Source organism: Pyrgilauda ruficollis, unplaced genomic scaffold (assembly GCF_017590135.1).
Source record: "Pyrgilauda ruficollis isolate IOZ18807 unplaced genomic scaffold, ASM1759013v1 scaffold120, whole genome shotgun sequence".
Lineage (NCBI taxonomy): Eukaryota > Metazoa > Chordata > Aves > Passeriformes > Passeridae > Pyrgilauda > Pyrgilauda ruficollis.
This window is the reverse complement of record NW_024510322.1, coordinates 1,101,950-1,128,768: the sequence shown is the minus strand read 5'-3', so window position 1 is coordinate 1,128,768 and position 26,819 is coordinate 1,101,950. Positions and strand designations below refer to the sequence as shown.

The 26,819-nt window shown below is 40.2% G+C and overlaps 1 protein-coding gene across 2 annotated transcripts in view; it reads right to left on the bottom strand.

Annotated features, from left to right (window-relative positions):
• Positions 1–26,380, bottom strand: part of MTMR12 (myotubularin related protein 12) — a 33,235-nt gene extending 6,855 nt beyond the window's left edge. The window contains exons 1-12 of one of the 2 annotated variants that reach the window (XM_041490206.1): positions 26,234–26,321; positions 24,915–24,970; positions 18,402–18,456; positions 17,097–17,236; positions 15,264–15,336; positions 13,979–14,109; positions 13,274–13,367; positions 10,696–10,819; positions 9,473–9,548; positions 6,410–6,516; positions 4,136–4,260; positions 1,553–1,631 (exon numbers count right to left, since the gene is read on the bottom strand). In XM_041490206.1, coding sequence (XP_041346140.1) covers positions 1,553–1,631; positions 4,136–4,260; positions 6,410–6,516; positions 9,473–9,548; positions 10,696–10,819; positions 13,274–13,367; positions 13,979–14,109; positions 15,264–15,336; positions 17,097–17,236; positions 18,402–18,456; positions 24,915–24,947 — 1,037 coding nt within the window. In that variant the 5' untranslated portion in view covers positions 24,948–24,970; positions 26,234–26,321. Of the gene's footprint in view, positions 1–1,552; positions 1,632–4,135; positions 4,261–6,409; positions 6,517–9,472; positions 9,549–10,695; positions 10,820–13,273; positions 13,368–13,978; positions 14,110–15,263; positions 15,337–17,096; positions 17,237–18,401; positions 18,457–24,914; positions 24,971–26,233 lie in introns of both variants that reach the window. The other variant, XM_041490205.1, reaches the window with a different exon arrangement.
• Positions 26,381–26,819: the final 439 nt, after the last annotated feature.

The window sequence follows — 26,819 nt, the reverse complement described above, 5'->3', positions numbered from 1 at the left end:
TAGTTTCCCCTAGACAGTGTTAGAATGCTATACTTGAAACTTCACTAGTTCTTTAAAACTCAAAACCCATGCTTAGCTTGTGTAAACTAAGAACTGCTTAGCTTCAAGAACATTTTATTTGGCCATTAACCATGCATCTTCAGTTGCTATGATACAATACTTTATTCTGGATCAACAGCAGCCATCACACACATTGCTAAGAACCAGCTCTTTGTCCTGGAAAGAGTCAACATCACCACATTTATGTTCTAATGTACTACATTCTAGATTTCTTCCAAAATCTGATTTCAAGAGAGAGAGGGAAGTATGAGCAATCAGCTCTTATAAACACTCAGACAAAAGTAATACAGAGAAAATTATTACACAAGGAAGAGTGAGTGGAATTACAGATCACATAAAACCAGATGTAACACTGTTGGTTTCTAGATCTAAATTTTCATGAAGTTAGTTATTCTTAGCAAAAGTCTGCACACAAATTAGGATTCTTGCAATATCTTAGGTCACTATTGAAGCTGACAATTTGTTTCTTAAGTGTGGAGTTGTCGGATTCTTCTTTGTTCTACCATCTAGAACAAGTGACAAGGCATTCCTACTAACTACAAGAGCCAAGAACAGGCTGATCCAGGAACCAAAGGCATACAAGTATGGAAATGACTAGTCTCAAAACAACCTAAAGATAGGAACCCAGCCTGGCATTTACTTTAACCTACCTGTGATCTTGGTTATGTCAATGAATTTCTCAACATATATATGGTCTTCACTAGAATCTTTCAATAAACACACACATTTAAATTCTGGATTAACGAGTTAATAACCATCAATATTTACTGATTGTTATTAAGACCAGAAGGGACTGGAGCTGACTGCAGACGCACCCCATGGCAATTAGCTGGTTACAGAATAAACAGACAGACCAAAGAGCTAGCAAAAAGTAACACTGAAAACAAAACTCCTCAACATTCCACTACAACAAGCCTTAAGTTAGCCAATGCCATTCCACCACTTACTCACTGTGGACTGCTGAAAGAAGAAAAGAGAACTTAGGGAACCATCAGCACAGCAGGGGGACAAAACTGAGAAGAAGTGTCCTTTTACAACTCTTTAGTGGCCGAACATCTTGAACACTGCACTTCATCTCATTCTAAAGGACATTCCAGAAGCAGAAAGTACAGAGAAGGATGGCAAGGCCCGTCAGAGACATAGAATAGTTTCACACAAGAAACAAACAGGATTCTTGAGTTTGGAAAGAAGGTGACAGTGCAGGATGGAAATTACTGGATCTGTATTTTTAACTGGCTCTCTGGAAGAATTGTAATTGGAATGATCTGCTACTTCTCATATCCTTTAAAGTGGAAGGCTTAACACAAGTCTGCACTGTTAACAACACTGACTCAAGTTGCAGAAATAAGATATATAAATGGGACCATAAGCCTGCCTTAATTTTTTTTCCTACTGGCAGTAAAAAATTCAGTTTCAAGAAACTAGCTAGAAAACCCACTACAAATGCAATTACCAAAAATTTGAAACACAGAAAGCTGAAGATTTAGCAAACCTGATTATTTCTAGCCAGTTTGTGCTCTCCAGTAATGAAAACCATTTCACATCAGTTGCCCAGAAGTCTGTACTGTTATCTGCAAAAAGAAGAGAAAAACAAAAATTGGTTTGTTCACACATACACAGTGATAATTAACAGCCATCCATTGAATTACTCTTCAGTTATGAACAGGTACAAAGCAACCAATACTAAGGAGTCAGCTAATCTCAATCACTGTTAAAGCTGACACCTTAAAACTACATAAGGAAATGAAGTAGTCCTACAAACACCAGCAGAGTTTTATAGCACCACAGCCTTTTAGAAAAAGTTGAAGGTTCCTGGCACTCAAACCAGGTAAATAAGTCTGTTGACAAAATGGAAAAGGAATAAAAGTATTTAATCAGAGATGACGATCTACATAAAGCTTAACCTAAAGATGCTGGATTTTGAAAATCATTACCAACAGAGCCACAGACATCAATGGGTTTTAGAACTAGGTTATAAAAACTTATGGCATGTAAGACTGCCTCAAAGATGTTTTAAACAGTTTTTGCTGCAGCTAAAAAAAGACATTAAAATATAAAAACAGGAGGCCAAGTTCAATACCACTAAGTCATTGAACACCTATGAATTTCACTAGGACTTCTTTTGTATGTTTTTTCAAATGCCACCTAAGTGTCCATTGCTTTTATTTCTATCAAAGCCAGCCAACAAATATTGGAAAGCTTTCACAACCTGATATAGTAAATTAAAACCAGAATAGATTAGATTTCCTGCATGAGACAAACCTTGAAGCACAAGGCCCACAACGGTTCTACTAGTGAGAAACCAGACACACAAAATTCCCTCCTCCCCCCCTTTCCACAACAGCTTCAGTTCCACATTTTTCTGTGTAACTGCCCACCTCCCAGAGTCTCTCCAAACACTTCCAGTGTTCAATTCCAGCACATTCACACACTTCTGTCTCTGCTGCATCTTGCACCTATGCCTCAAAGGCACAGGCATAGATGAGTTTTATTCCTGTAGCTGTGCTGCCTCCATGCCTCTGTACCTCATCCTGTTCATTACACAATTTAAACTCCTCTCCCAATTTCTTTCACCCTGGCCATAGAAACTAGTTCTCTACAAAAATATTAGAATGCATCTTCAAAGCTCTGTCCCATTAGACATAGTTTTCACGAAATCCCAACACCCTCACAGTAAAGCATTTTTTCCTAATACCTGATCTAAAAGCTGCCCACTTTCCCCTGTCCTTTCATTTCATGGTCTCATCCAAAGTCCCTCTCTAGTTCTCTCGTAGTCCCTCTAGGCACTGGAAGGTTCCTTAAGGTCTCCCTGGAGCTTCTCTTCCCCAGGCTGAACTATGCTAACTCCATCAGCCTTTCCTCACAGCCAAGGTGCTCCATCCCTGTGATTATCTTAGCAGCCTCCCCTCCGTGCTGGCTCCAGCAGGTCCCTGTCCCTCCCGTGCTGGGAGCCCAGCTCTGGATGCAGTGCTCCAGGTGGGTCTCAGCAGAGCAGAGCAGAGGGGCAGAATCCCCTCCCTGCCCTGCTGCCCACGGGGCTCTGGATGCAGCCCAGGACACGTCTGGCTCTCTGGGCTGGCAGTGCCATGGCCAGGACAAGTTGCCCATAACTAGGCACGTACAGGACAAAAGTAATGGTTAATGTGTTCAGACTATTGCAAAGTACTTCTGCAAAAGGTTATCTGAATGTTTTTCTCAGACAAAGTGCATAGTGCTATACTCAGTGAGGTACTAACCAACTTTATTTTAAAAACTGCAAGAACAAACGCTTACTAGATGGCAGTTTCAACACATTCCCTTTTGCATGAATATAAGAATGATACAATTACATCACTGAAATACACAGTATTTCATGACAGAAGTTAAATGACTTAAATTCAAGCTTAGGCTTTTTTCCTATAGAGGGTGAGTTACCAGAAATCACAGAAAAAGGTAACTGTTTTTAGCTCTTAAGATTCACTGTTGATTTTACAGTGTATTCTAGAGAAAATCTTCAGTGTGAAACTCAAATACCTCATATTAGAAGTGGAGTGGAGCTTTTTTCATCTCAAGAGGTGAGGTCAAAGTGTTTCATGACAGCAAAATAGTTGAAAAGTCTCGGAAGAAAAGTCTGAAAGCCTAGATCATACTTTTACATGGCTCCCATTTGATTGCTTTCTAAAGGACAGAATACAAGCAGCTTCATACGATTTGAGTTTGACTAGTGTGTAACAAAACCAAGGGCAAAAATTAATTAGCAGTCTCTACTCCTGACAGAGCCAAAGGCTAAAAGTTTGGCCACAGAAGACTGAAAATCTTCCCCAAAAACTTCATTCCAGTTAGTGTAATCCAACTAACACTTAAGACTCCACTCCTTCAAAAGCAGTTTTCAGATACTGTGACAGCTTAGCAAGAGGTGGTTAAGTCAAAGAACTACAAACCTTCATTCACATCCCAGACATAAGCACAGTCTTCAGTTACATATTTTAAAATCTGCTTTTAACCACCCTCAAAATCAAGACACCAATCAAGAAAATTACTGCACTCAGGAGTCACAGCACATCATTGTTATGCTTTGCTTTAAAGTCTGACTTACCTATCAAAAACAGCTGTTTAAATCTTGTGTATGCAGTCTGGATATCTTGCAGAGATGGAAGGCTGCTTGACAAGTCATCCATCTTCAGGAGCTCATAGGGAGGTTTGCTAATTGTCTTATAGATTCTAAATCAAACCATCAAGAGATTAAAGCCTTCTGCTTCACAAGTCAAATAATGCATCAACTATTATCTGAAGACAAAGTTAATAGGCATGAATTGTCAGAGAGCTGTAATACCAGAAGATAGACACTCTGGAAAGCTATTGACCTCCATGCATTTCTAAGTAATGTTTGGAAGCTTGCCCACAGGCTTATAACATGATTTGATGCTTTTAACCATGGCACCAATAAAATTATACTCATGCCTATTTGTGCAGTTATGAATATTACAAGCACTACTTGATTTTTACTACTGTTTCTTTACTATTTTCTTCACTAGACACACCAAAATCACTTTACTAGAAGGCTGCTAGAGCTGTATCCTGAAAGAAGAGATAGATAGAAACACCCAAAACTCCCAGCAGAAGATTACAATTTCTCTTGACTTTTGCCAACCAGATTCTCATACCTAGCTGCTAGGTCTTCTAATGAAACACACAAGTAAAGGAAATTATTTGGATCCAAACAAGACAATGTATCTTGCACTTCCCTATATATCTACAGATTTTTTTCTCTTGAAGGAGAGGAAAAAAACTAGGCTAGATGATGCTTTGGCTTGGACCCAGAGCATTCCCACGCATTCAGGTTCCAGAGCTCAGATGAACGTCAATGTAGTAACTACCTCTGCTGTCACACTGGCCTCTTTATTATCAACACCTGGGAAAAGTTGCTCTAGCTCATACTTCAAAAGTGAGGTCTTGTGGGCAGTTTTCCAGGCAGGGCAGAGTGCTTTGCTTCCTGCAGGCTGTAGCACAGAAACCTGCTTTAGGTGAGAACTACAGGAGACCACATCAGAAACATGGGTTACCAGACCTACTGGAAGATGCATCAGATCAGAGAAGTGAGGGAGAGCAATTGCTGGCTAAATACAGTACTTCTTCTAAATGACACAGCAAAGAACTTATACTGCAAGATCAGGCTCTGAACAGCTTTTTTAAAAAGATAGACTGCTAATTGTAAACATCTGCTCTGTGCCTGAGTTCAGACTATTACTATAATGGCACTTGAACACACCCTGATGGCCAATTTGTAGATGTATTTCAGACTCCAGTGATTAAATACCAGTACTGCACAGCAAAGAAAACCAGCAATACTGCCCCAAGTTCAAATGGCCACAGAGAAGGGATCAATATAGGAGAAGATACCTTGTTACAGCTTACTGCTAGTTTTATTTACTTTCACATCATGAAATAGCATTAAAGACAGTTCTAAGCCATCTAATCTTTCCCATTTCAGGGTAAAAGTATTAGAGAACCTGCAGGAAGGGCCACAACTCTTTCCTATGCAAGTATAATTAATGTTATAAACAAAAGCAGTTTTAAGAGCCCAGTCAAGCTGTTTTCTATTCATTCTGTGTGATTAACAGGTCTCCATCTATGAGGAGCAAGGAGCCAATGTTCAGTGTACAGATTGTACATATGAGTCTGATCTAATAGGTGGCTGCTGAGAGAGAAGTTCTGTCTAGGACAAACAGCAGTTAAAAAAAAAAAAGTGCCAAAATTAAAGGACAAAAAGTCATTGCCATAACAGTCAGACAGCTGTGCTCCTCCCCTTAAGTTAAACTTGTCATTTTTCAAACTGCTGAACTAATTCAGTTCACTATCCCATCTGAAAAAGTGCTGTCTGCCTTCACATCTGAAAGCTGCAGTAGTGAATTGCTCAGCCTGCCTCAGACATTTTAGGACACCTTATCTCAAGTTAATTAAGAACATGAACCTAGCTCTCAGAAAGTGGCAGATTCTTAAAAACTGAGTTTGCAAATGCACATTTAGAGATGGAGTCTACATTTCTCTTACTTGCAAAACAATTAAGCCATTAACTCTACAGGCTCTGCCGCTGCTTTACCTACAAAACACACCATAGGTAGTACATATTCCTCAGAAACAGATGTGTATGCAGCTCCACAGAAAAAAGCCTTGGGTGAAGTTCCAACCCTGCACAAGTAACCAATGCCATTGGGTCAAGGGCTTAAACACATTCCACTACAGCAAACTACTTTCATATACAGAACTTGTTTCCTGATGTGTAAAAGCTTAAAAGATATAGCATATATGGAAAAAGAGAAGCAAGGTCCATACCAAGCAAAGTGTTGTGGACAGAATAGCTATTACTGACCCATCCAAGAAGGCTTTTTGCATTTGTGAAGTGCTGTCATCCTGTTCTTTGGGAAATGAGGACATTTTGAGAAGAGCAGCACCGTTATGGCAAGACCAACACCAAATCTGCAGAAAGACATTTACCAGGTGAGAAAAACTAGTAAATTGTCCTATACCATGTATTTGCTCAAGTGACTGAGTGATTTCAAATTTTCTCTCTGCTTTTGCTTAACTGAATTTTTAGTGTATTTAATAGAAGCAAACATCAACAGAAGCAAACTCCTACACCTGCACCAAAAATACATGCCTGAGTACACTATATTACCACTTTCAAGTTTTAAGTTAGAATTTACACAGGCACAGGGAAATACAAAATGACAGATTATGCCAAAATGTTACTTTCTCAACTTCCCTCACAGGTAAAAAAAAAAAAAATTGATCAAAAAGTTTATGGTCAAATTATGTTAGAATATATGCCACAGCAAGACTGAACTTGTAAGTAACATATATATATTATCCATCAGTTTCTCCACTATCAGATTTTTCTAATAGTTCAGCCGTCAGATAACTCACAATAGATGCAATGATATTTTTCCATCTGAACTGTGCATAAAGAGTGATCGAGGCATATGAAAAAATAAAGTATTAAACACTCCACAGCTAAGTCAGATTGCATAGTCACAGGTATTTCTTGTGCCAAATCAGTCCTCAAAGCTTCTTATTATTTCCCTTTACACGTAATTTCCTCATTCATACTTCTTACTCCTTGAAGCTCTCAAGATGATCTGTAAACTTGCATTGAAACAGGGAGTAAGAATAATTTTCATCAGGAATATTACACAAATGAAATCAGGAAGTAGAAGCTCTGCTACCAATTCACAGTAACCAAGAGGTGCACCTCAGAAGGATACAGGAATCTCATAATCATCAAGAGTGGAAAAAATTACTATACTGTCCTTCCATTGCTTTCCAAAACAATTCAATATGGTCCAGCTATCTTGACACTAGCTTCACAGAAACAGTTTGGAAATAATCAGAAGAGTTCTACAAGGCCTTGGAATAGTGGGCAGCTACAGATGTTGTCATCTGTTTGGACATCTGTAAGGCCTTTAACATGGTTACACACATCATCCTTCTCTCAAAATTGGAGAGATTTGATGCATGGACTCTTCAGGGATGAATGGTCCCACCCAGAGAGTAGTGGTCAACTTCCCAATGTCCAGATGGAGATTAGTGATGAGTGGTGTCCCTCAGGGGTCTGCACTAGGACCAGGACCATTTGATTCCTTTATCAATGACACAGTCAGTGAGATGAAGTGCACTCTCAGCAATTTCCAGACGACACCAAGCTGAGGTGATTTGACAGTATGCCAGTGGGACTGAGACAAGCTCAAGGAGAGGTCCATGGGAACATCATGAGGTTTAACAAGGCCAAGTGCTGCTGCACCTGGGCTGGGACAGCCCCTGGTCGCAGCCCAGGCTGGGCATGAACAGCCCCAGAGCAGCCCTGCCCAGAAGGGCTTGGGGGTGCTGTGGGTGAGAGGCTGCACATGCCCCGGCCATGGCACTGCCAGCCCAGAGAGCCAAACGTGTCCTGGGCTGCATCCAGAGCCCCGTGGGCAGCAGGGCAGGGAGGGGATTCTGCCCCTCTGCTCTGCTCTGCTGAGACCCACCTGGAGCACTGCATCCAGAGCTGGGCTCCCAGCACGGGAGGGACAGGGACCTGCTGGAGTCAGCCCAGAGGAGGGACACAAAAATGGTCACAGGCTGGAGAACCCCTCCTGTGAGGATGCACTGAAGAGCTGGGGTTGCTCAGCCTGAAGAAAGCTTTGCGGAGATCTTTTTGTGGCATTTCGTTACTTAAAGGGGGCTACTAAGAAAGATGGGGGAAGACATTTTAGTAGGTCTTGCTGTGATAGGACAAGGGGTAATGGTTTGAAACTAAAAGAGGGTAGATTTAGAACTACATATATGGAATAAAATTTTTATGAGGAGGGTGCTGGAACACTGGGTGGAACAGGATGCCCACAAAGGTGGTAGAAGCCCCAGAAACATTCAAGGCCAGGTTGGACAGGGCTCTGCACAACCTGATCTAGAAGATACTTTGGGTCATTCCAGAGGGCGATTAGACTAGACGCTGTTTAAAGGTCCAATCTATTCTACAGTTCTGTGAACACAAGATGGAATAAAAAAATCCCAAACACTTCTGCTTCTGTGTAAGAGCCAGTGTTATAGGTCTCTGACTGTCTGAGAAAAAGTCAACCACACTACTTTGAGTTTTAGGCAGGACAGTACAGAACTATCTCCTCCATGGACCAATTAACTTAAGAGACCAATTAACTTAAGAGCATAGTTTTAGTTAACATGGTTTTCCTTGGCAAATTTAATGGACACACTTACACTAAGGTAAGACCTCACAAGTGAGATTACTTTGCTTCTTGTTTCCATCTTCTCTGTCTTACTGGTTCTTGAACTACAAGGCGGGAAGCCAAACCCAGCTTGCTACAGGCTGCAAACCAGTATATTTAACTTCATTTTCTGTTGGACTTGCAGAACTAGTTTTTCAGTTGGGGTACCTGACTTTGTAAAAACACTGCATCATCACAGCCATAGCACTTACCAGAACCCAAGCCAGGTAACTGGAGGTGTTCAGCTACACCTTACATGTATCATCTCATCTTCCTCTCAATATCCAAATAGCATTTCAAGGCCTGTATCTTGCCCCAGCCAGATGCCACACAGCACAGTCTCATGGAAAACAGGCTGATGGACAGACAGGCTAGTAATATATGTAGGTTACAAGACATTAGTAAATGGGAGCTGTGAACAGCAAATACATATTTTGCTGTTATGTTATGTATATGTTATATATGTTTTGCTACATATTACACTGTTCAGTGAAATACAGAATGTATCAAGCACTTCTCCTTCCAACATCTGTTTCCCTTCTGTAGATGACCAGGTATACATGTCAACTGTTAAAAAAAAGTTCTGAAAACAATATGCAGTAACATCTGCGATGTTAATTGAAATTCTGCCATCTCAGTAAAAGTCTTACCCTTAGCCATGCACATATACTTACAGGAATGCCTCTGCCTTCATACTTCAAGATACTCTCTTCAGAAATGCATATGGGAACAACAAAATACAAAGGCAGCCTAAGACAACAAATAAGAAATTTTTGGTTCAAAAAAAAAGAACAATATCCAAGTTCCTTTTAATGACAGTGAGTGTTCTAGCTGGAATTCTAATTATATATTCACCTTGCTACAATAATCTTTCCTCCTAGATAATTCTATTGTCCTCAAAGCTGTCCCTTAATTTTCAGCTGAATAAGGCTTTTTTCCCAACCTTGAGGTCTTAACTATTTCCATTGCAACACTCTCCTGCCTTTGCAAAGGTGCAATTAATTGTAACCTCTAAGACTGATTGCTAAGATCACCTTGGTTCTCTCATACTTTGCTGTTTCAAAAGATACCCTTGCTCTACTAAATGACTAGTTCTGTTTCCATGCCTCTTAAGCAGTTCACATCCTAATTCAAGAACATAATTTAATTTTTAAGGATTTCCAGCATCAACCAACTCTATTGATGTTCAAGGTCCAGAGAAGCAACGAAGGTAAGTACTTAAACTCAGTTTGGGTCTCCCAAGAGAGAGTTCCAGAATACATAGTTAAGACTCTGAAATACTGCTTTCCAAGGCCTGTGAGATCTTTCAAGATTTGCTATGAAACAACAGTAGAAGTATACAATGCCTTGTATACATCCTAAATGGCTCAGCACTGAATGCTCCTCAGCTAAACTGGTGGCCAAGCTCAGCTAAACTTAGCTAACCTTCTCCTAAAGGCAACACAACTTAACTTCCACTGGCACTTTTTTGCAGATTTACTTTAAACCAGTTACTTTTTCCCCACCCAGCTCCCTCCCAACAAAAACAGTGGAAAATCTCCAGTGCATGTAACTTGAAATTTTACCACAGTAAAGGCACAGGACTGAGAAAGTGTCATCCTAACCAGTATGACAGAAGTGTAGATCCCAGACATATTTTCTATTCTCCACTCCTAGATATACTCAAAGCTTGATTTAACCAAGGTCCTGAGTAGTCTGTACCTAATGTTGAAGTTAACCCAGCTTGAATCAGGGGTTGTGCAGGATCACCTCCTGAGATGACAAACCAAACTATTCCATAAATAAAAATGGAAACCATATCCTAAAAAGACTCCCAAAAACCTGTAAAATCTCTAGCTTCAAAGGTAGCACTGATTTTCACACATCCAAAGTTCACTGTTAACTGGGGCAATCATACTTTTCAGAGACTCTGTAGCCTTCGTTGGTTGTCACTGCTTTATATTTCACATTCCCTTTGGTCCGCTCCAACTCATCACGCCAGTCCTCCAGGGTCTCAAACATCACGGTTTGGTTTCTCCCATCTGTCAGACATAATAAAATTAACTTTGCAGACTGTCAGGAACTCTAACACCAAAGCAATCCTAAGTAAACCTGTTAGTTGCCATTAAGGTAAGTAAGCAGAACCTCTTGTGTACCAAAAGTCTCGAGTCAAAGACAAAATGCCTTTGTATACCACACTGCCTCTGTCTGATCTTTAACAACAGCAATATTCTATCAGATACAGCTGTTACTAACATCTTCAGGAACAGTTTCTCCTGCAGAAACTAATAATTTGTTACAGAACTTCCATTCAGCTGGGGCTGTCCTCACATCCAGCCTAAAAGGCAGCAAATAATGCAGCTGACTGGTATCTAATCCTGTAGTTTAAGTGCACAATTAAAAATCACACCAAAAACCTTTCTACAAAAATTTCAGATATTGCATTTCATTTAAGGTCCATTTTTTTTCCTCATGAATAGTTTTGCATTGAATAGAACATCTCAGACACTCAGTAAGAGCAGAAAATTAATTACAGCAATTCAGTCTCAATACTTTCAACTTAGACTCTTCCCTGTAATTCTACTTAGCCACCTCAGAAACAGTTAAGACAGCAGCTTGATTTAGCCTGAGATCTTGCATAATACCATATAATTTATGGAGTAATGTCAATTTTAAGCACACATCCTAACTGAGTAACATTCTACAATATCAGCTAACCCTGAAATAGCAAAAAGAGCTATCATTTCCATGGAAGAATGGAAGATACAATGGCAACTTGAAACTTTTCACTGTAAGAAGATAAGGTAGATGAAAAATTTACAGCTCGGAACAGAACATTATTGATGAGCTCTTGGAGACAGGATTTTAGAGACAGGATTTTAGAGTCTGTCTCTCAGACTGTGAGAGGCACAATTTCCACAGACTATTTGTCTTATCCTGTACTAATTTTATGAAGAATGACACCAAGCCACTTACTACTGAACACAGCTATTAAAATAGGAAAGAATTGCGGGACAGCATGTCAGTGTTTTAAAGAGTAGGCTTCTCTCAGGCTCTGTCTCTACCTGGAAAAGCTTGCAGTCTTTCCATCGTTTGTAGCTGAAACAGAACACCAGTTTCAGGTAAAGCCTGCAGGAACTGCCTGAGCCAGCAGGTAGTTCCTGCAGCTTCCTTGCAGCAAACAGACAGTGTGCTCCTGGGCTGCATTCAGCAAGGCCACCGTGTACCAGCTGAATGAAGCTGTCAGCTGGAGGGCTGTGCCCAGTGCTGGGCTCCCCTCTGAAGGCTCCCGGACCAGGTCCAGTGAAGGCCCTCTGTGATCATTAATGGGCTCAAAACACCTGATATGAGGAGAGACAGAGCTGGGATCACTCAGAAAAGAGGGCTCAGCAGGGACCAATCTCCCTGTGTATATAAACATTGGGGTGGAACAGGGGAGGAGAGTACAGAAGATGGATCCAGACTCAGTGACTTGACAAGAGGCAGTTATGCACAAGCTGAACTACAGCAAATCCCACATACACATAACAGTAATGTTTTTCACTACAAGGAAGGTCAAACAATGAAACTGACTCTCTAGAAAGGCTGTGGAGTCTCAATACTTGGAAATACTCGAAAACCAACTGGACATGACTAAGCCTGATGCAGTTAACCCTACTCTGAAGAGGGGCATATGGACAAGAACATGACTAGATAATCTCCAGAGGCTTCTTCTAATCTCAATGATCCTGAAATTCCTTGACATATTTTGGTGTTTGATTAATACCTTGCATACATCAAAACCTCCCTCTGTGAAAGGAATTGGTGTTGCTGGTCCACTAAGGGTCAGGTTCCTAATTCAAAACAGCATTATTATTTCAGCTAAAGTCTGAATTACAAAATGCTAGAAAGTACACCGACAACTTTTTGTCCTGAATTTTGCAGTCTAATGTATTATTCAGCCAAGTTTGATCAAGTGGGAAGATTATGTAATAAGTCAGATACAAGAGGAAGTCAGATGCCTTGCAAATCTATGCTTTTTTTGCAATTGCCTGGAAGAAGCATATTGCTTGCAAATAAGAGCAAAAGGGGAAATACTTTCTCATAGGATACCACTGCAAATGCAGTAATTTCAGAATTAAGAGCAGGAAGTCTGGTTCACAGCAGCAATACAGATAAATACAGATAAATACAGATAAAACAAGCAAAGTATTTTCTAGATGAACCACGTGAAAAGCATTTGCACATGTTAATCACAGTAAGTTTTCAATCTAGGGACACTACTCCTCCTCGGAAAATTTCTGTGAAACTTCCTGTAGGACACCAAAACCAACAGAAGGCAACTTAGAGGTTTTCAACAACAGGCTTAACAATGTACAACGAAAGAAAAATTAATCTTTTGAAGCTACCTGCCAGCAGGACAGAGCCATAAGCTGAGCACAAACTCAACTACAGACCTCCCAGTCTGCTTAACAAACTAACTACGCAACAAACAGATCAAAAAAAAAAACGTTTACCTGTGTTGTTTGGAGCAGCTGATGCATAAGAGAACAGAAACAAACGTTTAAGCAGCTTAGGAGTCTGGCTATGATGAACTATACCACTGACGATCTAAAAAAGGACCAAAAATTAACACCCAAACACACACCAAGATTGTCAGTGTAAAAAAATCTTTTTTTTACCAACCCCTCCATCCAGATGGGTTCTGTCTGATGGGTTCTATCCCCAACAGCTGAAACCTGATTTTCAGGAAGGTTTCTCTGTTTTCTGCAAGACACTGTACCTACTTTGTCTAAGTAGTATTATATGTGTTCAACCTCCAGAATTACTCTTATTTAAATAAAGTTAGTTGACTCTTAGTTTGGAGTAGAGACTAACTTCTCAAAAAAATGAAATTTATCAGGAAAGTAACACTATATTGAAGTCTGAAATAAAGTGAAACTACATGTCACAAACAGAACAGCTTTACAGCTTGTCTGAGCTGGAGCTAATTTCCTGTAGCACTCCCAAGTTCCAGTGTTCTTTAAAGAGCCACTGCACTTGTCTTTTAACTGCTATGCACAATGAAATGTTCAATAAAATCAATCTTTTACTTTCTGTCTCAGCTGGAAATGTTTCAGAAAACACTTCCAAGCTTCAGGGTGCATTTCATCCTTCCCTCATCCTCACAACACCCAACACCAAGCTAAAAATAGAAAAGCAAATTAAGTTACTATACGTACTCTTTTCACTTCCTCTTCTTTCGTGTATCTCAGGCAGAAGTTAAATACTCTAAGGTCTTTACAGTAGATAATTAACTTCTCTGGGTATTTTCTTAGCTGTCCTGTTAGAAGTTTCTTTTTCTCATCATAAACTGCAAAATTAAAAAGGAAAGTAAATATCAAAAAGGTACTTGTAATGTTGATAAAGTTGTCCCTGACTGACTTTCCAGAATTCTCAAGAAACTAATTCAAGCCCAAGTTTTCTCAAGACAAAACAAGCATCCTACAACTTAGACTGGTAAGCCTCAACTTCTTCTTTTAAAACCCATCAAATTACTTCATACAAGATAAAAGGCAAATTTGCAGCAAACCAGCTGCTCAGGCGTTGTATCTATTCACATTCTGACTGCACACCAAGTTTAAAGTTTCAAGATACATAAAGAACAAGTAGTTTTACCCAAGGGGAAGTCCCCAGACATCTGAGATCATTTTAAGTTCCTTAATTTTTTTAAATTTTTTTTTAACCACCAAGAAGCCTCCAAGGCAAACCTCTGCTCATTTCTCTTTGAGGATGTACCATTTCACAACTTCAAGTGCTGCCAGCTCGGCCACTGTACATAAAACTAAAGTGACTCATAACCATCTCCACTGGTCTGCCCCAGATCACTTCACAAATCCACACCACCATTTATAAACACACTGAATAGTCATAATTAGTCCAAGAATAGGATTCTCAATAAAGCCTTCCTATACTTAAAATGATCTGCCCCCTTCTCAGTAACCTTTTGTAGCAATTCTGGCACATCTCTAAGCCCCCATGCAAAGCACTAGATTTAACTGTCAATTAAAACCTCCTTTTCTATCTCCTTTAATATGGTGAAGATACCATGTATCTCATAAAACAAAGTTCCCTTAGACAAACAAAAAGAATTCTTTGAGAATTTGATAACTGTACTGCTATTGCTCAAATGAATCAAATATATCTATATTTATAGAAATAGTTGATACATTGGAAGATCCTTGTCTACAAATTTAGGGACTTTTCACAGTATACTCTCCGCTTTGAACCACTGCATTTTGAAGGAATCATTTTGTCAGTTCCAGTGGACAATTAATCAAATAAATTAAAATTAATTTGACAATCTTGAGGGATAAGACTGGGTTCTGATAAATTTCTTATCAGTCATTTCATCATTAAGTATAATTGCAGCTGCTTTTTAAAAATGTATTGGTTTTCTAAAAAGGATGTATTTGTACAAGGAGCACCAGCATTCTTAAGTCTCCCAGGGGTAAAAAGCTGACTTACCTCCATATATTTGATCTACGCATTGCAGAGTTATGTCATTTTCTCCTACAATCTTATTCTTAAATTGTGGCTCCTAGAAACATGAAAAATATCATAGAAATGTCATACTACAATACCACCTTCTGCCAAGTAAATGCTTTCCATGCACTGTTTTACTATCAGCATTACTTATTCTTAGAAGCTATGTAAGGCAGGACACTGAAGAACAGTTATTAAAATGCAGACAGATGCAGGTTACACACACAATATAGCTTTATTTAAGTCTCAACCACGCTTGAAACGTAGATACAGTTTTTACTTTTCAAACAGCTTCAAAGCATACATTTCTACTGAGAGTCACTTTTCAAACTAGAATCACTGCAGTAAACAGGAAATACAGTAGCTTCATGTAATCCAATCCCTTTTATGACAAGTTTCCTTGCTATGGGAACCTGGCAGGAAATACAAAGTCTCTTAAAAGAACAAATATCCCAAGGACACAGTAACATTAAAATCAGATTTATGACAGGGTAAAGTGAAGACACACACACAACTCAATTACCTTATCTACTGTGTAACCAAACCTGAAGTGATTTGGAGTTCCCTTCACTTCTACCTTTCCATTAGTACAGAGTTAAAAATGGCATTTTAGTGATGCCACAATTAAACACTATTATTTTCAATACTGTTACCAACAGCTGACTTACACTACAACAGCAAATTATATTTTATTGTGAACAAAGTTAGCCTTATTCGAGTTACTTCCACATCTGCAATACTCTGAAGAAGGTAGCTAATCCTGGGCTTTTGTTAACAGAAATAGAGTTGACCCGGCATGTTATAAACCCAAGGTTCAAAGCCAGCAATGGAACAGAAATTAGCAAGGTCATTACCAACTTTCCACAGATCACTTGAGATTTACGTCAAAAGATTCTGCAGCTTTGTCTTAATTAATTCCAGATGGTCCAATAATCTGTACTTGGCTGCAGAAGCCTTAGTTTAATGTTTAAACTTTGTGAAATTTAACCCCAAGTAACTTCTGACTACAATCAACACATGTCAAATCTTATTATTCTCATTGTCCTTAACTGTCAAGATCACCTTGAATGTGGGAGCCACTAGACTCTCTTTTCACTCCTAACAGCTAAATAGACTAAACTATTTCAATGCTTAAGCTTAGCTAAAGCACTGTGGCATTACCATTCTCCTCTGACAGCTCAATTTGAGCACCTAAACCAAAGGAAAAAAGATTGAAATAATTTTGAAGATTTGGGGAGTTGTTAGCTTTTTCAGTGTTTGCAAGCTTAACAGCACTAGGTTTTAAAATCTTTTCAGTAAATATTGGACTTTGAATGAAATAATTCAGAGTTTTACTGAGCCACATAAATTTTCAGAGCATTTCCGCTGAGTATTAGCTTACTCAGTCTTGTACAGCCTGAAATGATTCTGCAGATGTAGCCCAAAGTCAAATCAGGCAGATGTTTTCCACCATCAGAGACATTCACACTTCCACAAATGCTACCAAGACAAAGAGTCAGAATCAGCTTTAAACAAACTGTTGATTAGTTTTCAAAACAATGGGTTCTTTTAACTTAAGCTTCACCAACTCACAAAGTATAAAGAGTTTTAAACTATGTCTAATCTAAGTGTCCACATAAATGCTTGCACTGCCTCTGCTTCAAATAGTCATTAGAGATTGAGAAAGGATCAAGCAGATGCAGACTGATTCAAGTTCTTCTGCACCCATTAGCAAATTTTATACATTTATGTTCATTCTGCATCTTTATATAAGGGAAAGATATGATTATTTATGCAGAGCCTGTTTAGTCATAATTAGACGACTTGTTTTCTTACATTATCATCTGAAGCAGAATCATCATCAAGGAAAGAAATCTTAAAGTTTGTGCACACGAGTTTCCCGTAAGTGCCACGATTTGACCCATCTTCTTGCACATACTTGTACACTGTGCTGGCTTCACAGAGCAGCAGTTCACCTGTGGAGAAGAAACACTGACTTGCAACATTAACTGACATTTACAATTGAATTATTTCAATTGTTAAATCTCAATCACAGCAATAACTTCCTGACAGTTTCTCAGAACTGTACGCCTAAAGACTGTTCATCACTGTTACACAAAGGCACTACGAGGCAGCTCCTGGAATCAACTATAATCTTCGTTGTAATCTTAATCTTCCAGGTTACTAATGTTATTCCAGAAGCCCTGAACTGCAAATGTTTGGGAGTTCTGTAACCACAGGCACCTGTGTCACGGCCTACTCCAAATGGCAGTAGAATAGTAATCATTCAAGTACGTAATTGAAAAAAAAACCACAAAACACAGCAAGAGCAGTTTATATAGTCAATAAACAAGTTGAAAATTATTCCAATCCTCCTTACTGTTAAACTTTAAGAATGCTGAAACATTTGAATTTGTTATTTCAGGTTCATTTTAGTTATTTTTTCATAACTTTGACTATTATACAAGTCCCAAAGCTATTTTGGAAGTCTGAAATACAAGTTTGCATAAATAATAGTCAATTAAGTTATTGTGTTAGAATTCACAGGAACTGAACTTCAAATTTCAGAAAGTAAAGTTTTAATAGATGTGATTAGACAGACTCTTGGTCTTTCCTAAAAAGTATAGGAAACCCAACAAAAGAATACTAGTTTATTGTAAATTTTACATGTATTTTGTCTTTGCTTATCTTAGAAAATATTTTTAAACAAAAAGTAATTGTAAATTACAAAAGAAAATATTAACAGTAAAAGAAAAATTGAAAGGCCCAAGTAACTCACAGCAGAGACAAAGCCGCAAGAAGGTAAATTTCCTCTAGTTCTTGTCTTCAGTTCCAAACAAAAGCCACCCAATTTAATTTCTAAGAAACAGGGCAAACTCAAGTATTGACCATTCTCCACATGCAGCTTACCTGAGGATATTGAACTCTGCAAAAATTTGGTTTTATACAGTTTTCAACATCGCATGCAGATCGAGATATAAAAAACACTTCAATCTGCATGGGCTGTTAAAACAAACACTGTATTTTACTACTTGTGACACTGACGTCACCTGAGTGTTTCCTGCAGACATGGAAATATTTAAGTATTATTCATTAATCGCTGATTTTTATTACTTAAATCTAGTAATATACAACAGTTACCTGGTAATAAATGAGGATTTACTTCCTTTTCTATAGGTTCCTTTATGTGTATTTCCTAAAGAGAGAAAGAGTAATTATTACCTTGCAAAGATCATACCTTCACATGCTGTAAAGAACTATACCGTCCCACCTTAATTCCTCACATTCTGGCAAATAAAAATTAAGGAAAAAAGCCTCCAAAATGAAAGGAGTCTACGTCTGCAATTTGATCTTTCCACTTAATGTCAGAAGTCTATTTGCTAAGTAATTGTTTTGACATCCACAGTGACAGTTACATGCATTTATGAGCACACAAAAAATGCACTATTTCTGCAACAGACAGAAATAAAGCATTACCAGTACTTTTAAAGTTCTCTCAGAACACCTAAACGGACAAGCATAAACTTAGTGTTATAGCACCATCTCCCAGCTCATGCACAAGCTTTTCCATGTATGACTTGCTATTGTTTCTAATGTACCCTTCAGTTTTTCAAGTTTCATCCATGACTCCCTGTTTCTGATTGTTTTACACACATTTCAACCAAAGTACAGAAGTTACTTAAACAGCACTAACAGTTACATAAACAGCACTAACTATGGAAAGGTATTTCAGGACATTGGAGCTAAGAGGTAAAACCTGGTGACAGGAGATCCTTCAGTTTGGACCCAAATTGCACACAGCAAACATACTAAATTCTCCATGTCGCTTATTCTAGCCTTTAGGCACTGACAGTTGGGCTAAAATCTCCAGCCAAAAGACTATTAACCTAGAGGAGATGCTACACCCTTCCTGCTCAGCCTGTTCAGAACTTCCTCCTCCAAGCCCAAATCACTCTGCATGCACTTTGGAGTCTTTCTGGAAAACCATTAGTTAACTGGAAACCACCCCCCCCAGGGCCACAGCAGTAAGCAAGCTAATTTTAGTTTGTCACCAGCATCCAGTCAGCTACTGCAATTCAAGGCAAAAGAAGATATAAGCAGTAATAATTCTGCTGGATTAAATACAGGGAAACAAAAGCCCCTGAGAGTACAAAAATAAACAGCCTCTGCCATTCATATAAACACTTGCACACTCAGAAGACCGAGAACTACGTTTGAAGGCTGCACAGCCAAACCACCAGGAAACCATGTCATAAGAACAGCAGAGATGTTCAAGATAGGCTGAAAAGAGAAAAATGTTATAAAATGAAAGTAGTAGTGGTGTGAAGAAAGAAATCCATAACTACAGCTGATAGCTAATAGTGGAAAAAAAAATCCCAGTTTGCTGCCTTTGTCTTCTAAGTGTGGATGCCGTAGAAGTAATATTACTCAAAGTTCATGTTTGTCAGCTAGAAAGTCAGCTACAATGCTACTACGACTTAAGCTGAATACTTCTGCATTCAGAGGAGAAATATATACACCTTTTCTTCCCCCAGCATTGTGTATTCACCAATGGTAGCTTTTAACTAAACTCTGGGTCTACAAGTGCCTTTAACAAGTCTGCCTTATACAGTCACTCTTTGTGTCCAACTACATGCAACACTGCTCAGAAAACTGCAGGCCAACAATGACTCCCACAGAACAGTAAAACAGTTATACCAGCCAGGTGCTTTTCCAGCACCTCTGACTTTGGGAGATGCCAGAAAGAATGTAATAACTACTGTTCTGCCCACACACTGTTCGTACTTATTGCCATGAGTACCAGTTTATGCCAGTTTTGGCAGAACTGAACTGAATTAAAAAAAAAAAAAAAAAAAAAAAATCTGACCCCAAAGAAGTTCTTTGAGCTTACACCCATTTGTTAAAATGAAATGAAGCTTTTATAAAGGGTTTCAACAGCAAACAACCTTGAACAAGTGGTTACAAGTTTTTGGTTACAAGTTAAAATTGGTTATCTTCTGAACGGAGTTAGAAGTTTAATCAAATTGCATCACAGCAGATCAGAGACCACAAACACTGAGATCACCTTGTAAAATCCAGTTTCACTTTCTTGAAAAAAGCCTACAGACACTGAAGTGCTTATGATAGGCAGAATTCCTACAACATTCAACAGACTCCATGAGTTAAGCCTCCAGAAGAGTTCTACTTGAAATTCAACATTTACATTCCCACAATCAATACATAAACATATTAACGGTGGTTTTGATACATATAGAGATAGCTAGACCTCAAGCCATGAGTGCTGCTGAAGAATCCATGCTGCTGCACTCATTTTCCTAGGGAGGGTATGAAAACACATTAGAATTTACTACTGTCACATTTTGTATTTGCTCTTTTCAGTGAGAAGGTAAAGATCTGAAAGAAAAATTAACTCACCATGAGTCAGTTCAAGTTGTGTAGGAACACATATGTAAATTCAGCTGCCATCTCCACTCTGTTTCAACTTTATTTTTATAACAAATATAAGTTTTGGGGCAACACAGATCTTACCATTAATTGAAGAGCCTGTTTCAATTCATTATGCTCAACGCCCCTGTAATCAGTCACACGTTCACAGTCACCCACCCACTCCTTTATCCCTGGATTTGTCTGACAACACGGTGAGGTAATTTGATTTGTAAAATCAGCTGGGAAGTATATACTTATCCTACATTTGGTTTTATTGTTAGTGCCTATTGTTAGCAGAACTGGCTCATCAACAGGTCAGATGAGCACATAAACAAAAGAAAGGGAAGCAGCAGAAGTAAGTCTGCCCATTTCTGCAAGCTGCTGAATACATCTGGACCTCAGAAATCTTCATGCTCTGACCATTTGTTGAGGCTAAGCATGCAAGTACTTTCCATTTGTGATGACTGAAAGCCATGCAAACCTCTAGACAGCTTTTCATCTGTAGCTCCCCTGTTCTGAATGCCCCAAGCAGCATTTTGTCACTTACTTAAGATACAACAGGGGAAACCCTACAACCAGCCACACTTAAAAGCAGTCACCTTCAGGACACCATGCAAATAAGGAAAATTAACTATGTTTCTGTAATTTCTGATGCAAGAACGTCAACTCTGCGGAAGGTTTTAGAAACTTCCTTCTAAGAGATGCTTCTCACCTGTGCACTTACCTTGTGCTACATTCCTTCTTCCAGGCTCTCAAAACATGTTAGGAAATATGGCAATGCCCTTTAATTATCAATTTTAACAGTAGAGAGTACCAAATCATGTCAAAACTTCAAGCTGACATGTCACACCAAATTAATTCATAATACATCCCCCTTCTTGCTAACAGAAAACCAAAAACTTCTTTCCTTAAGGAAAGTTCTCTTCTTGTTTTTTACCCAAATATAAGAACAACTGCACAGTTTGCAATACCCAGGGACTACAGTCAGCTCTCCTCCAAAAGAAATGTATTTAAAGGGGTTAAAGTATTTTCAAGCTGGTCTGGGGAGACAAGTCTTCCCCAAGTGCTGAAGGCATGAGTGAGGCAACCAAGTTTAGGACAACAAGGTTGAATTATGTTTTAGTAACAGGGTCCTAATGGTTGGAGCAGGAAAGGAATCCCAAATGACTTCTGCTTTTTGTCCTACATTGTCACCAGAACTGAAAGCAGTTCCTTTCACTCTACAGGGAGGTAAATAACTGTGTACTAGAAATAAGAGAGAAAAACATTCCCTGCATGCCAGAATCCAGATGTTGATAAGAGAATCTGTTTGGGGTTTTTTTCATCATTACTGACTTACAGATACACATATATGTGCCTACTGATCCTGGATGTTGCTCACCACCCCCAGCAGAGACACCATGCATACAGTCTGCTGCTTCAAACTGTAAACTGTAAACTCTGAACCTACCTTACCTTACCCCACAGTAATGCTTCCACTGATCCATAGCTGGACATTTGCACTACAGGTAATTCTGACAACGAAAAACAAGACTTACTAAAAATGCTGAGAAAGTATGTTTGAGAGATTCAAATAATGAAGGAACAAGTGATCACTTCCAGGCTATCAAAGGTACTGTCTGAAACAGCTGACAGCTTTCAAAGCTGGCAGCAAATAGTGCTGCAAGAACATTGGATACTTTGATTTTTTATATAGTTTTCCACAAGTAAGTTCTGGGCAGGGAAGATCTACATCCTGGTGAGGTTTGCTATGAGCATCTGTTTTTTCATATTTACTTCACTAAAAAGAGGGGTGAGATAAAGATAAATATACACTTAAGTAAGTTATCAGTTGTGAAAGTCAAACTGTGTACCGAAAGACCCGCAAATCAGTTGTGGTGCTCCAACAAGTGAATACAGTGCTCCTGAGTAAAATAAACTTTTGTGGAACAGTTCCACTGGAATTCCATGCAGAAGAGGAAACATCCGTGCAAATGCTGAGTATCTACTTTGCATCCAGAAACAAACCACACTACATACCTGGTACTTTCTGAAGGACTTTTAGTTGGTCAAACAAGCCTAATCCCACATTGTATGCCACACAACCTACAGCATGTCCTTACTACACTTTAATAACACTGCTGAGAATAATCTCCCAAATGCTTGTTTTTCTTCCTTTCACAGCTCCCTTATCCAGAAGTCTGTTAGATCATAGCACGTGTTTTCCCTGACTGTTTCATCTCTTATCCTTTCCTCTTTCCTTACATTGTCCTGTCCATCTCCTCTGACATCAACACCTGGTTTCCCCCATGTCAGCCCAGCTGTCCACCAACTCCTATTCCTTATTCCCCCCTTTAACTCCACCACCCCAATTTTGAACATATGTTTTTAAGACTGATCACAATGTTGTACCAAGATTTACAAGCAAGAAGTATTCACAGTGTTTATGAGCTAAGAACAGTGCAGGATTTGAGAGACAAAGCGCATGAGGCATGAAAATTACCCCCAGCAGTTTGTGGTGTACCCCAGACTTCAGAGATAAGCAGCATGAAGCAGAACTACTTCCACAGTTTAAAGGCTAACACAGGAAACAACATCCAAACAGAATGAATATGAAGGACTTAGCTTTAAAGAATGCATGCAAAAATATCAACTTTGAGCTTGAAATAAAATTTGAAATCTAATTTCTTATGCAAATTAAGATTTTTAGGAAAATACGATCTAGCTTGTTTCACCTGTAAATAACTTCAGTTTTCAAAGTCTGAAAGAGTTAGAAATCAAGAAGTAATTCACTGGTCCTTGTTTCACTGTCTCCACAGACACATATTCTAAGTCTGTGATCTGAAATGTCAAAACACTGACTTTATACCCTAGTATTCACCCCACTTCCTGCAGGGTAGCCAAGTCTGTTCTGAGGGGAAGTGTGTCATTAATATCAACATCCTACGGTCTCACTCTCAACAGACCACTGATTGATTTGCAGTTCCATACAGCAGAGCCTAACTAGGTTATATTTAGTCAGATGTTAAAAATGCTGCTTTTCCAGACATTCTAGGATTTCACAGCAAAAATTAGTTCTGTTCCTTTAATAAACAGCATTTTCTTTTCACTCTTTGCTTCCTATTTCATTTCATATTCAAATTAGCGCACACAGCAGCTTAAAGCTGACTTCATTTTATTTTTCAGAATATTGCCTACTGTGTCCCTCAGGTATCTGAAGATGGTCTAAACAAGGTGGGGATAAACCAAAACTCAGCTCTACCTGTTCATTTCCCTACTGCAGGGCTCCCCTACCCTGGAAGCAGCAGTTTAAGGCCTTAAAACAGCTTCCCAAGCAAACCAGGACAAGACCACAGAAGCTGGAGGCTGCTGGAGGCTGCAAGCAAGGGAGGGCTGCAGCTAACAGGACTCTATTGCTCAGTACTGCATAGTGGTTAATTGGAAATCTTGCCTCAGGCTGGAAGTACAAAGAGATTCGAGGAAAGGCTCTGCAAATTCATGGAGAAGCCCACCATTAACTCCAATCCTACACAGCTGAAATCTCAAGCTCATCAAGTCCCTGAACTGCTGTTTTCCACCTTCTGACATGGCCTGCCAGAGAGAGCATCACACCTGTTGCCAGCACTTCTTCCCCGAGCAACTGGAAGTCAAAATGTCCTGATGAAAGCTCCCAGTTGACCCAACTATGTTCCACATAAAAGGAATTAGAATTTCCATTGTTTTACCAGTCTAGTTCCTTTTAAAATTCAACTACATGGAAGTTAACTTGCACAGGAAACCTGAGTTCAGGAAGTTGTTTTTCTTGGGTGCACACAGGCGTGAGAGATGCTCACTTCTGCTTACTTTAGGATATTTAATCAACATGCTTTTTCTAGACACCAAAATAGTCTCACAGATTTCATCATATACCTAAAATTTTATTTTTAATCCTCATAAAAGCCACTAAAGTCTTCAGTTTCCTGTTGTAACCATTAAGGCAGTCAACAGCAAAGTCAGATCTGCTTTACTTGCTAATCACATCAGACCTCAGTTTCACTCTGTCTTTGAAGGTGCAAAAGCGACATCCATTCTATGGCAGAAGTCACATCTATAACACAAAGTTCTTGCTGCAAGAGTGCACTAAATTCTTAAATTTAAGTGAAATATGGAGAGGCTTAAAAGCAGCAAGAACATGTAAAGAGTTAATGACAGTAATGTCTACTGAATCAGGATATTTCATAAAGAGCCTCATCTTCCAGTGTTACATACCTTAGTTACTCTTCCTGCAGCCATCAGGATCATATTTGAAGCATTACATCACCGCACTTAAAATCAAATTAAAAGTACTCTTTATTATTTGGTATTTTGCTGCACTATGTATATATTTACTTGCGCTCTTTTCAACCAGCCATTTTTTCTAGCAAGCTTTAGTCCTACACTACACTCATTTAAATGGTGAAATGCCTTCCAGTAAGTCCAACAAGTGACATTGTTTCTTTCACAAAGTCAAGCTCCTTGTATATTTGTATGAGGTACTTTCCAAAGGTGAAAAAGTGACCTCAGACAGGGATATATTTGCTGACTCCAGAAATACTTGTACCTATAATTTCCATCTGTTTTCACTTGCAAATACAAGAAAGAGATAAAACTTTCAAAGTAAACTGATGAAACTACAAGCCACCAGGACTGAAAAACATACAAAAACCGGATTTGCTATCACCAACTAAGGACATAAGTTTTAAATAACACAGCTGATTTTGGCCATAATAACTCTGATTGTTCTTTCAGATCCAGTGTAAAAAAACCCCAGCAGATTCACCAAGGTCCTATCAGTGACAGACTCTGCACTAACTAACAAGATCGACAAAAATCTCTTCCTTAAGAAGCTTTCAAGAGAATTAAAAATTAAGAAGAATCAGTTTGACACATATCACAAAGAACTAGGAGGGGGAAATCCCAACACTTATGGCTCGTATTCATCAAATGGTTTTCCTGGAAAACAGCTGTTTACCCGGAATAAGAATGATGGAATACAGAAAAACAACACGGACCTAATACCATGTGCTAAAAAAATGACCTCAGTAAAGTGAGCCTAAGGTCACTTTGATCAAACTGTCAACATAAGTTTCGACAAATAAGTGAAAGGACAACTGGCAGAACAATACCGCAGATACACACAGAAATACACACACTGCCAAGGATTCAACACCGAGCTATTAAGGAAGGATATCCAGGGCTTTCCATTGGCGGAACTGAGAGCAAGGAGCTCACCGAGCAGGACGTGAAGTGATGCTGCTCAGGGACAATAAGAACAACAGGTTCGGAAAGTCCCACCTTACGGGCCGAACAGCCGCAGCCCGACACCTGGCCGCGGCTTTCAGAAACAACTCCGCTGACCAGCCAGCTCTATTTTCCAAGCTCTTCTCCACGCCGCTCACCCTGGGGCAGCCCCGGCAGGCTGAGCCCGCAGCGCCCGGCGGAGCCCTGGCCCCGGCCCCGCTCCCCCCGCCCCGCGCAGCGCTCCCCGCGCCCCGAGCTCCCGGCCGGGGTGCCCGAGGCTGCCCGGCCCTGCCCTCCCGGCCCCGCACCTCCGGGCTGATGTAGGACACGAAGGACGGCTTGGCCGCCCTGGCCCCGCCGCCCAACATGGCCCCGGCCCGCGGCGGCGGCGCTTCCCAGCGCTCGTCCCGAGCGGGGAGGCAGCGGAAGGAGCGATCCCGCGGCAGCGCGGCGACGCCGAGCCGCATCACGGAGCCGGCGCCGCCCTTGCCCGCCCCCAGCCACGGCCCCGGCCGCGGCCCCGCTCGGCGCCGGCCATTCCTGCGGCACCGCCTCCCCGCCGCGGCCGCCCTCACGGGGCGTGCCCGCGCCCCTCAGCGCCGCGCGGCGCTGGGCTGCCCGGAGCTGCCCTCGGCCTGCGGGGCGCGGCGGAGCCAGCGGGGATCCCCCGCCGCTCGGGGACCTCCCGCTCCTGGCCTGGTCCTTGATCCAGCCGTCACTTCCATAGAGTCAAAAAATCGCAGAATGGTTTGGGCTGTAAAGGACCTTACAGCTCATCTGGATCCACTCCCCTGCCGTGGGCAGGGACACCTTCCAGCAGGTTGCTCCAAGCCCCATCCAGCCTGGCCTTGGGCACTGCCAGGGATGCGGCATCCACAGCGGCTCTGGGCAGAC